The 13066-nt window shown below is 41.2% G+C and overlaps 1 protein-coding gene across 4 annotated transcripts in view; it reads right to left on the reverse strand.

Moving 5' to 3' along the window:
* Positions 1 to 246: 246 nt before the first annotated feature.
* The window catches only part of KDM4C (lysine demethylase 4C), a 510087-nt gene continuing 497267 nt past the window's right edge, over positions 247 to 13066 (reverse strand). For 2 of the 4 annotated variants that reach the window (XM_045069842.1, XM_045069840.1), the window contains one exon: positions 247 to 1471. In XM_045069842.1, the coding sequence (XP_044925777.1) occupies positions 1445 to 1471 (27 nt within the window). In that variant the 3' untranslated portion in view covers positions 247 to 1444. Of the gene's footprint in view, positions 1495 to 13066 lie in introns of all 4 variants that reach the window. The other 2 variants (XM_045069839.1, XM_045069841.1) reach the window with 1 other exon arrangement.

The raw sequence follows: 13066 nt of genomic DNA on the forward strand, positions 1-13066 counted from the left end.
AAGGGAATGTGTGATTCGTTTTTCCATCCAGCACTTAGCACACAATAGACCTTTAATAAATCACTGATTTAAAAAAATGAATAACAACTAAATGAATGGTATGTTTTGTTTTGTTTTGTTTTTTAAGATTTTAGTCATTTATTTGACAGAGAGAGACATAGAGAGAGGAGGAGCACAAGCAGGGAGAGTGGGAGAGGGCAGGGAGAGGGAGAAGCAAGCTCCCCGCTGATCAGGAAGCCTGGGCTCCATCCCAGGACCCCAGGATCACGACCTGAGCTGAAGGCAGATGCTTAACAGCTGAGCCACCCAGGGGCCCCTGGATGGTATGTTTTATACAAACGCACTTCTACAAGATTACATAGATATATGTTACACACATACCAAATCAAACTTTATTGCATCTAGTACAAGTTCATCTTTATCTAGTGTATTTATGCTAACAAAAATAAACTTTCTCTTTATTTTAAAAAATCACTAATTATACTTTAAATGGTAGCTTTAATTGATATAATTAATTTGTCATGAACTAATCCTCAACAACGTACCAGATTGGACTCTCCCCAGATCTGTAGCTTCCAAATCTGTGCATTTGGTTCTAGGGTTCTGTTCATCCCATTTCCAAATTCTCAGGCTGATGGAAGGGTCTAACACATTTCCTTTTTAGGGCTGGGGTCCATCATGGAAAAAGATATCTCAGACTCACTGCAGCCAGAATAAAGAGGTTTGACTGGAAATCCGACTCCATGGAGGTCATTTGGATACTCTCATGGTCTCCAAATGTGTGCCATTGCTGCCACATTCAGAGGATGAGCAGGCACCCAGAGGAAACTGCCTTTCTAGAAACCCCGTTCCACGGACATCTCTCCTGTTCCTGGAAAATTCCTCCAGGCCAGGTATAAGCACTAATGAACCAGAGAAAATGTTGACTTTTCCTTACAGTTTTCCAGGAAATGAACTATGAAACAAGTGCTTTCTTCCTTAACAGAATCAAACCTCAAAAACCTGAGGTTCATAACAGGTAAATGCAATTCCTGACCCTGAATGCTATGCTGGAGGGGGGAAAAACGCTACAAAGGAAATCCACTGATGTCCTGATATGAACTAAAGTTGAAATTTGTTATGAAAAGAGAAAATCCTAATTCTTAGGAAGACTATCCATGTACATATACTATTCTAATTCCCAGAGCTTTGATACATATTGACTAAATAGATTTAGCCCAAGGGCCACAGTATGCTGACCCCTGAACCAGATAATTGGGTGTATGGGATCTGGCTTTCTCCCATTCAGTTGGGGTCCCCTGGAGGGAAGTGTCCCTGCTGAGCACCTGCAGCAGACTTCACCTGTAATCCCTGCCACTCTGGAACTCCCGCAGCACTATCCATCCGTAGTGATCGACATCAGTAATCTCCACTCCCTTCAGGAGTAATCACAGTGGGAAGTCCTCTAGTTCACAGCCTTCTGCAAGTCAGCCTAGAAAACGCAGATGACAATCTCTACATTCATGTGGGAGACAGAAAGGGATATCATTACACATGCCAGTCAGGAAAGGAAAGGGGGGAAGTTGCCCCTCCATGCACACACAGGAGAAGCCTGCTCCTCAGAAATCACAATCCAAAACTGTACCATGAATGTTTTGCTTACTTAAAGAAACAAAGAAAAAAAAAGTAAGTTTCTACTTGGGTCCATTGTCCTATCTGAAAATGACCGTAGAAGAAAGGTACCACATCAAGAAATGGAGAGTAAGAGAAACAGTGGAGATGGGTAAGGATGGGAAGTAGGGTAGGGAGAGAACAAACCCAGCTGAAGTTAAAATGCCTTTTGCTGCTGCAAAGTCGTCACTGGATTGTTGCCCTCGCGTGCCCCTGCTGGTACCTTGATGCTCACAGTCATCTGGCTTCTGCCCTGTCTCATTACACTTCCTGCACTGTGTTATGGGTTCCCATGGAGAAAACAATGCACCTGCCCCTCCACAAGCTGTCAGAAGTCCCCAGAGAGGGGCAAAGAGTTGGAGCTCAGCCAAACCCCTTGGCTAACACAGAGCCTCCACCTGCCACCGTCCAGCTGTCTATCCTGTCCCAGAGCACAGAGCACATCCTTAAGCTAATGGTGCTGGCCCAGAGTCCCAGGATCTCTGCTTCTTGAGAGTCAATTTTAGTTGGAAGATAATGAATCCCCAGGCAATGCAAAGAAGCAAACAAGCAAGCAAAGAAATAAAAAGGTTGGAGCATCTAGTGTGGCTGAATTTGGGGTGGTGCTGGGGTAGGTGAAACCATCCAGGTGGAGGTTAGACACTTGGCAGTTCCCTCTGATCACAATCCCTCACTCACTCTTGCCTTTGTCTTTTGGATTCCACGCAGGAGAATTGAAAGAGCACCTACTGTGGGCTTGGCAGACACAGGGGTGAATAGGACAGGTGCGGCCCTCCCTTGTGGAGCCTATCTTCAGTGTGGGATCTAAACAGCAAACAAGCAGTGCATCAGACAGAGCCGTGGTTCCCAAACCGAGTGAACATCTCGGGGGCTTGTTATAGTCCAGGTTTCAGGGTCAACCCAGAGTGTCTGATTCAGGAGGTGTGAGGGCGGCCTGAGAATCTGCATTTCTAAAAAATGTCCAGGTTTTGTGAATGCTGCCTGAGGACCAGACTTTAAGAACCACACATTATAGCATGACTAGCGTCATGCAGGTGAAAGTACAGGGTGTGATGGGAGCATGTAAAGAAGCATCCTATCCAGGCTCAGTCAAGGAAAGCATCAGTGGGCATAAGCCAGGTAAAATGTGCTCCAGGAAGAGAGAAAAGCCATGCAAAAGAATAACTGGAGTCTTGAAGGGAAGCTAAAATCCATTCACTGTGGCTGTCATGCAAGGCCATCCAGGGCCACGGTGAGAACCATGTTAAGGAAGCAGTATCTTCTTTGGATTTACCCGCATACCTAGTGGAAGCACATTGTAAAACTAGGAAAAGTAAACGTCCATTTCTGTGTAAGCACAGAGGTTTCGTTGGAAATAAATAGATAAATAAATAAATAATAAAAATAAAACAAAAACTCTCTGACTTCAGGCATTGTGCCTATTTCCTTCCTGAGATTCAAAATGTGGCACCAAATTGCTCTCCCTTTTAAAATGAGACAGACTACTGTTTCCCTTCTAACAAACAGAATGTAATGTTACACCATTTTTGAGGTTGGATCCCAAAAAGGATAGCTTCTTCCTAGGTTTCTCTTTCTCTTGAATCACTCACTACAAAGGAAGCCAACTGCCATATTGTAAGGACCCCATGCAACCTGTAGAGAGGCCCCATCTCGAGAAACTGAGGCCTCCCACACGCAGCCATCTCCAACTTGCTAATGACATGCGTGGCCACCTTGGAGGTGATCCTCTAGTTCCAGTCGAACCTTCAGATGATAGCCGCCCTGACTGACAGCTTGACTACAAGCTCATGGAAGATTCAAGTCAGCACCAAGATACCCCCCAAATCCTGATCCATGCAACTGTAAGGATAATAAATGTTTACTGCCACTTTAAGTCCCTAAGTTTTAGAGTAACATGCAACAATAGATAAACTAATAAAGATAACTCTTGTAGTCATATCAAAAAATATCAAGACTCTAGAAATAAATCTAACAAAACATGTCTAAGAACACTGCAAGGAAAATTAAAATCATTAAGAGATATTAAAACATCTAAGTGAACGGAAAGAAGTACATCACATTCATAAATATGAAGACAACTGTCAAGTTGTTGATTCCTCTCAAATTTGTCCATAGATTTCATACAGTTCCAGTTAAGCCCAGCAATGTTTATCACAGAGCTTGATAAGCTGACTATAATGTTTATATGGAAGATTAAGGCCCAAGAGTCATCAGAACCTTTTTGAAGAAGCAAAACAAAGAAAGAGCCAGCATCTATCAAGACTGAATAGGTACCTGGCTTAAAGCCAGTATGATCTGAGAGCATCTCAAGGATTCAGCCAGGAATTCCATGCTTTGTCTACAGGATGTGAATCTGAAAGGACCTAGGCTTGTGGCTGGTGGCAGCCATTTTATGACTCTAAGAACCTGACTGAGAATGCCCTCAACAGAGGAAAATGGGGGCCCAAAAAATGAGGAAAAAAGCAGTCAGTTAAAACTGCTCCTAAAGCAGTTCTACCTCTAGATTTTCAGTTATATAAATGAAAAATTCCCTTTTGGTTTTGGAAGCTTAGATTGTCTTCTAGCAGTTCCAACTGGTAATTTTCCGACTGATAGTCTCACGCACTTGTCTACTTGTCCTGAAATTCTACCATTCCTTAGCATTGCTAAGGCAGCCATCTTCAAACAACTGTCCGTGGGCCACATCTGGCCCATGGTCTATTTCTGTAGATATAGCTGCGTTGGAACACAGCCATCCTCATTTATTCACACACTGCATGGTGCTTGCATGCTAAAATGGCAGAGTCGAGCACTTTCAACAGTTCACACGGCCCACAAGGTCTCTAATCTTTACTACCTGGTCATTCTGAAGTCCTGCTCAATACATTACATGAGAATCATCCTGCCTATTTAAATTTACTCTTCCTAGTCCCATATTCTGAAGAGCTTGAGAGGACTTTAAAATATGGGGAAAGAAAGGTTTCCTGAGGGTGACTGTGGAAACATCTCTCGTAATCTTTTCAAATGAGTGTCTGTTCCTGTGGACTAATTCGAAAGTTGTCCTTCCTCTTGATGAAGTTCTAGAACCTAGGTGAGGTTTGGTGGGCTGAGGTCTGGAGCCGATGACCAAGAAAGAATTCTTGAGACATCTTTGGTGCAAAATGGTGGTTTATTAAAGCACAGGGACAGGACCCGTGGGCAGGAAGAACTGCTGCCCTGGGTTGTGAGGGATGGCAGGTTATGTGGCCTGCAGTTGGGGGAAGGTGAGGGTAAGGAAGGTTTCAATGGAGTTTTCATATGCTAAAGAGGGCCTACAAGGTGCCAGGATGTCCCAGGCCTACCGGAGGCCTTGCTCTTAAGGCTGGATCAATGTTGTCTTTAGACCAGCCATTAACATTAAGATAGTTGGGAGACTTTTTGGTGGGATGTCTTTGTTAGTGAGATTTAGGACATTTGTAAGCCAAGGGAGACTCCTGTCTAGCAGGATTGTGAGCTCTGCAAATTAACTATTTGCTTATTGTTCATGGCAGTCAGGGCAGCCTGAGGGATGCTACACATATGACTGACGGGGAGCAGATGGAGAGGGGGGTGCAAGGCGCAGCTTTTGCTTTGTCTTCAGCCAGCCTCATGCTCCCTCATCACTCTCAGGCTGGTCTTCTTTAGAAGATCACTCATCCCCCATTCATCCTCTACTGCCTGCTCGTCCCCTGCCCCAGCATCCTTTCCACCCGCCCCACACACACACTTTTCCTAATTGGGAGCTACTGCTCATTTCCCCAGAGTCTAATGACTGTGGAACAGTGAAGGTCACTAACAGGGCTGAGAAAGCAATTTATCAGCCTTACCGTCCATCCCACTGAGAATTCCCCAGAGCGGTGGAGGAGGCAGATCCATACATTGTGTGGCTCAGGGATGACCAGACAGAGCTTCAAGATCAAATAGCTCGTTCTCATCCTTTGAGGCAGAACCACTTCGAGGAGGCCAGCTTCCTGGGTCAGTGAGATCCTGAGGTGCCCACATCTGCCCAGTGTATAAATGATGTGTGCTGAGGAAACGCCCACGGCTAAAGATGCCTTCCCTTTTCCAGGGCAGAGGCAGCTACGCACCCCAACCATTGCTCCCTCCTCTACCATCCAGCACAGGCTTTTAAATCTGACAGTACCAGGGAATTTCATATTCTCAAGATGGACTTTTATGCAGAGAAAAGGATATTCAGAAGTTACTTATGTTTTTGTGAAATAATATTAAATTTATTCAAGTAAATTGAACCTAATCCTTCCTTAGGATTTTATGTTCAACTTATAAACTTTATTATTTTATATATAATTCCAGAAAATCTGACAATCACCTTTAGGGGCCTTTGGTTAAACCCGACCCCATTTATAAACTTAATTAAGCATAATTTTAAATAGCAATTATATATTTAGTATATTCTATTCTATTCTATTTTGTTAAATTATTTTTTATTTTTGTTAAAATAACTCATGCACATAAATTCACAAATAGTACAAATATGCTTGTAACAAAAAAATGATTCCCTTGACCCCCCACCCTCAAACCCCCTCTGCTTTTCCAGAGATCAGCTACTCTTCTTCTTTTTTTTTTTTTTTAAGAAATTTTATTTACTTGACACAGAAAGAGAGAGAGAAAGAGACTATAGGCAGGGGGAGTGGGAGTGGGAGTTCCCTGAAGAGCAGGGAACCCGATGCGGGACTAGATCCCAGGACCCTGAAATCATGACCTGAGCTGAAGGCAGACGCTTTAACCGACTGAGATACCCAGGCGCCCCTATTTTTTTTTCTTTTTAAGATCAACTACTCTTGACCCCTTCAGCCATTTCTTTTGGAATATTCGCCTCTCCATACATCTAAATATATATATCTATATACTGCTAACTTTTGGTAGTGCAATTTGACCCATTTCTCCTGATCTACAGTAACAGTTGAGGACTTGGCTTTCTCATGCCACCTTCCCCTTTGCTTCTCCAGACCACTGTTTCACTACAGTGCTATCAAGATCTTTGTTTGAAGTAATTCTCAGTGGTCACATTATTTGTCTATGTAAACATTATTCTAAGCTGAGCTTTGTAGGGCATTACAATTGTTTTATTTCTTATTTTTTGCTTTCCCTGAACTTCACAATTGCTTGCCTTTTAAAAAAACTGCTTAGTTTTTTCTTTGTACATTTTGCTAATTCTACCATAATTTCTACAAATATCTCAATACTGTATTTCATAAATTTTATCATGTCAGGTCTAACACTGACTTACTGCCTTTTTTTCCCCCTTTGAAAACTCCCTCCCAGAGAATTTCATTCTCTTTCAACCTGGGTTGGTTTAGGTCTGCCACATAGTACCACCCATGACTTCTCTTTACTGTCATCCCAGAAATTCCCTTTCTCTTCTCATGGGTAGGAAGCCTGTTTCCTGGAACTCAAGTCTTCCTGCTTCTTGAAAGAAACAGGATCTCATGTCTTGAATCTCATGTCTCCCTCTATCCCCTATTCCGCTGGAGTACATCCTTTATTAGTTTAGCAGATTTAGAAAGAGGGTATGCTGGCCAGTGATGTGCTGATGTCAATTTGTCTACTGCTTGGATCTTAGGGGATATCCTTCCTGCATGGTGTTCCTAGCATCTCCCTTCACTGCCATCCTGATGATTCCCTCCACTGTGTCTTGTGCTGGACCACAGTTTCTGTTCTGTACAAGTTATTATATGTTATTTATTATATAGAACACTTCAGAATTATTTCTTCCTATTTAAATCCTAATCATCCTCAAATGTCCAACATTCTAATACAGAGCTGAGTGATCTACTTTCTTACCCTAAATGAAAATCAGAATATAGGACCTTGTTTTCTGATGGGGTGGACTAATTCCCTTACTTCAATGATCACGCACATCCTCCACTAGCTTCCTAAGAATGTGTGCTTAGGAACTAAAATGTGTAGATATTTCTGTGCCTGAAAATATCTCCTTTCTTTCTTCACATTTAATTTTGGTTAATCTTGATAGAAAATTCTAAGTTGGAAATTATTTTGAAGTCATTGTTTAGTTGTCTTCTAGCTTCTATTATAGATGTTGCAAAGTTTCATTCCACTTCAGTTATTAATTCTTACTATTATTTCTTGAAACCCTATTTTTTTAATTTCTAGCAGCTATGTAGCTGTACAATTCTGATAATCTATAGTGTTGTAACTCCATGTAGATTATTTTCATTGATCCTGCTGGGAACCTGATGAGCCCTTTTAATTCAGAAACTCCTATCTACAGATCTGGGAAATTTTTTAATCATATTTTTCATGATTAATTCAGCTGTTTTTCTTCTCATTTCTTTCCTTCTAGAAATTTTTTTATTTGGATGTTGGTTGTCCTATTGTTTTCCCCTTCCCCATTATTTTGTTTATCACCTTCATTTCCTAATCCTTTTTTAAAAATATTTTATTTATTTATTTGACAGACAGAGATCACAAGTAGGCAGAGAGAGACAGGCAGAGAGAGAGGAGGAAACAGGCTCCCCACTGAGCAGAGAGCCCGATGCGGGGGCCCGATCCCAGGACCTCGAGATCATGACCCGAGCCGAAGGCAGAGGCTTAACCCACTGAGCCACTCAGGCACCCCTCCTAATCCTTTTGATTTCTTTCATTAGTGCTATCAGTTTTTCATTTCCAAGAGCTCTCTTTTTTATTCCCTGAATGTTCCTTTTATCCCACCTTGTTCTTTTTTTTCATGGATGCAGTATCTGTGCTTTTCTCTGATTATTGTAACAATTATGTTTTTGTAAGTTTTTTATCCCTGTGTCTCTGCACCATCCCACTGGCTGGTTTCTTTGTGTTGGTCTCTCTTTTTCATATTAGAGCCATTTCTCAGATGTCTGGCAAACCCTGTCTGTCTATTCATGTCTGAAAGTGAGTAGAGAGCAGATTGAAGTCCTGAGCATATGGGTGAGGACCTGTCGACTCTGAGTTTCCCTTAGGTGGGTTTGTGTGGGCCACACATCAAAAATCTCTGATGCCACCATCCCAAGGTCTTTATTCTTGGATTGGTCAGATTTCCCAGAGTATACACTTCGATTGGGGAGAGGCTTAGCTCTCAGTGGTTCTTGGAGTTGAGTGGGAGAGAAAGACTGTGGTGGGGTTGGGGAGGTGTGGGGTGCTGTGGGGGTCATGTGCATATATTCATTTACTCTTTTTTCAGTACACTCATGCTGTCACCCCCAGCTTGGTGTTCTCCAATCCAGAGTCCCTCTGATTCTTCTTAGAGTAGAAAACTCTGTGTGTATTGTGCCAGGGAAAGGCATTTACCTGGAGGCTTGTGATCCCTGACTACTTTCAAACAAGGCTTCTTTTTTGGCCACTACCCCCCACCTTCCTCTCCAGTTTCAGCTCTAAGTCTTTTGAGGATTCTGTGGATTAGATCAGGATATTCTTGGCTTTTTTTCATTTCAGGCTTAAGATTCAGATTTCTAGCTTATGCTAAGTAAACTAACAGTCATCTGTCTGCTTTTCAGCTTCCAAAATTTATTGCCATTGTTCCCTGCTTTTTCTCCCCATCCTTGTGGGCTTCTATTGAAAAAAAAAAACAAACAAAACAAACAAACAATAATAAAAAAACCTTTGCTATAGTTTTATTAGGACTTCAGAAGAGAAGAAGATATATGGGGTGTTAGATCCACCATCATTACCATCCTGTAGCCTTTTTAAGTATACCAATTGTCTGATTTAGTTTATAAAACTAAGTGCTTAACCCTTGCAAAGCTATCAAATTAAGTCTTAATTTTTACATGTTGCAATATTATTTATAAAATAACTTCAACTTAAAATCATAAATTTAAATAAGTTAACTGAAATATACATATTAAATTAGAATTACCAGACAGGTCTTTATTCTAATAGGTTAGATTATTTTTAAATTTTGTAAATAATAAAATTTTCACAGATCCCTTAATGCAAAAATATTAATAATGTATATTTAGTTTTCTTTAAAAATTCTACTGTTAATTATATATCTGAAGTTAAAAGATGCTCATTTTATAATTCTTCTCAAGTACTTTCAGAGTTGGCCTTTTTTTTTTTTTTTTGCTGTGATTCATTAACTACAGAAGAGGTTCCTTGTGAGATGACAACTGAATTTTTTTTTTAAGCTTTTATTTATTTATTTGACAGGGAGAGAGATCACAAGCAGGCAGAAAGGCAGGTGGGTAGGGGGGGAGCAGGTTCCCCACCTAACAGAGAGGCTGATGCAGGGCTTGATCCTAGGACCCTGAGATCATGACCTGAGCTGAAGGCAGAGACTCAACCCACTGAGCCACCCAGGCGCCCCGACAACTGAATTTTTGCCACAGCATTGATGGGACACATAGATTCCCATGCGTCTCTGGCAGGGATCATTTCTCAATTCTTTCATCTCCTTGGACAAAATTTGCCATATCTATCTTTTTTTTTTTTTTTTGCATTTCTTTGGTCTTTAAAAGATTTAAATTGTTTTTATGTGTAACCCTAAACACCTTTGAACTGGAGGAAATCCTACAGTCTTTTTGTCTTTGCACAATTAGGGCTAAGCCTCTTCTAGGGAGCAAAATGACCTCCAATTACCCTTTTGATCCCCTCATTGGTTGCAGCTTGTTATTCTGTGAACATAATTAAAGGCAAAAACTAGAGGAGCTAAGGCAAAAATGAAGATTCAATATAAAACAGTGTCCGAAAACATGTGATCTCTGTCTCATCCTTTCACGTGTAACCCCAGGGGGCTTTATTACCAAATGTAAAATGTGCTTAGAGGGGTGTGAATCCACCAGGCTTCCCACTGGAGGATTGAGGAAACACAGGAAGGGAGTTAAATGCCTGTCTAATTGTCAGGCTGTGACTCAGCATAGACCAAATGCACTAACGGAGCCAAAAAGAGAGAAAATGGGCATTACCCCTGATGTCATCTTCATGGAAGCCCCACAGAAGCTCAATGGAAAATAGCTTTATGAAGGGTCAAAGGTGGTCCGTGATGAGCAAAGTTGGCTGTCAAGGCTGATTTTGAACACTGAGAATGTGCTAGTTATGTTTGCTAGAAGATTGAGACCCCAGTGGGACACTGATACCAACTTTTATACGTACTGCAGAAAAAAAAAAAAGATCTGGCAAAACTAGCTTTAGTCTCTCTATGACAAGGCAATTTATGGAGTTGGTCAAAGTTATGACTATGAAACAATCAAAGCCACAAACAATTCCATGGAGGGAATCCGATTCTGAGTTAACAGTTTGTCTACTGATGTCCACTCCTCTTCTAATGACCCAACGACTGCCTCAGTACCTTTAATGTATGTTTTCTCCATGTAGTGCTTTTTTTTTCTCATAATTTTGGTTTATCCCAATTTCAGTTGGTTAATGATCCCCCCATGTCTTGTGAGATGCATACTTTCAGTCGCAGATCTTCTCCATTTCAACTTCCTAAGGGCAAAAACCTCACTGCCCTTGCTCTTTTCTGTCAGAGCAGAGTCTCTAGGACCACATAAAATCATGGGCCACTGTTTTTAGCCAAGGTTCTCTCTGCCTCCACTCCTGGTCCAGTAAGCTGTCACTGGCATGAGAACATGGTACTGAGTTAAAGCATGGTATTAATGTAGGGCTGTTTCTTCTAGAAAAATGGAAGGATATGATAGAAGGATATGAATGGAAGGAATGATGGCTATTTCTGATCACATGGCTTGGAGGCCAAGGAAGGAAAAAAGCCTGCCCTCTCTCCTTTTCATCAAGAAAAGCATTCATAAGACTGAAAGATAAGATCTGTAGGAGTGTCTGTAGGTGAACCAGAAACAAAGAAACAAAGATTTTCTTTATCTGCTTTTACTTATGCCTAGGGAGAAACATTTAGGGTTCAAGGCTTGGAAAGAGATATCTTTTGGATTTGAAGATGTTTGGCTAATCAGAGGTTTTGCCCAGTGACATTTCTCCTCCTCGTTGCTGCTCTCATGTTTAAGGGCTTGGGATATTTTCTAGTTAGAATGACTCTGGAAATCCTATAGGTGCCAGGCTGGACCCGAGGTCAGGAAGAGGGAGCTTCCTGCTTAAGGCTTGTTCTAATTTTAAAGGAGAAAGAAGGAGCAATGCCTCCGGGTTTCTCTCTAAATTAATTTCACTGAGCTTCCCATGGTGGGATGTTGCAGGATTCAGGCCAGAAGTGTTGTCAGAATTAACAATTAAAATATTTTCTGGTGGGCTCTCTGGAAAGCCAGTAGGTGAACCATGAAGTACATTGTTGTGATTGATGTGCACATGAGTTTTGACCAAGATAACTATCACCATAAATCTATGAGTAGCAAATCACCCTTTGCTGTTTGAGCTCAAGGATGGCATAATGAGATTGGAATGTGTGCCCCCCAAGTCTCTGGGCCAAGGCAAAAGAGTGCTCCTGGTGCTGGCACTTGGTCCAAGGTGGGCATGTCGGGCTTTTGGTAAGCTCACTACAGCTTTTCTTCCCTCCAGCAGATCCTAGTGCTCTCACTGATTGCTCCCAGGGCCTCATTGTTCTTTTACATAGATTTCCTCTAATACAAGGCCAGTGGAGAATAAAGGAGAGGGTCCCTCCCTTCTCTTCCTGCCCACTTTCCAGGCCATTTTCCTGCTATAATCCACAAGAACACAAATAGAGTTACAAAAGCCTTAAAATACTTAAAGTCCTATTAATGACCTGGCTTCCCTTTATTAATTCACCACATTGCACTGTCTTGGGCATCAGTCCAGCCCAGTTATTCCCTCTCACTGGCCATCAGGGAAAGACAACTGCATTTGAACATAGACCAGTTTGTTCTTCAAGGCTTAGAGACTTTATTTACATCTCAATGATCTCTCCCCAAGAAGAAGAATAAAAACAATAATAATTAAAAGGAGGAGAGAGTATTATTTACTGAGGCAGCTGCTGTGCCAAGCTTTGATGTACATATTTTATTTAATCCTCATAATGGCCCAATAAACTAGATAGTATCTCCATTTTAAAAAGACACAGAGATGGTAATAAATTTGCCCAAGGTTACTCAACAAGTATAGAGGCAGAATTCAACCTCAGGTTTATCTAACTCCAAAATAATTGCATCTTTATAAAAATAATATATTCTTATTAAAATATCCTTGTCCTAAGGAAAGGATGAAGAAGACAGTGAAAAATTACATGTAATTTCATTGGTCAGATATAATCACTATCTATTCTTTTTAATTCCTATGCAACCACATAGACAGATATTAGTTCATATATCAAAAAATTTTTGAGCATCTCTGAGGTCCTATTGTAGGTCCTGTTCTACATGCTGGGGTATGCAAAGTCTCCCTCCTGAAGGAGCTTATGTTCTACTGGGGGAATCAGAAAATAAATAAATATATGAATAAATTTATGCTTTAATATATGCTAGACATATGCTATATACAGCTATGCAGGTTGTGCACTGAGACTTCC

Source organism: Mustela putorius, unplaced genomic scaffold (genome assembly GCF_011764305.1).
Source record: "Mustela putorius furo isolate JIRA1106 unplaced genomic scaffold, ASM1176430v1.1 tig00003944_pilon_pilon_pilon, whole genome shotgun sequence".
Lineage (NCBI taxonomy): Eukaryota > Metazoa > Chordata > Mammalia > Carnivora > Mustelidae > Mustela > Mustela putorius.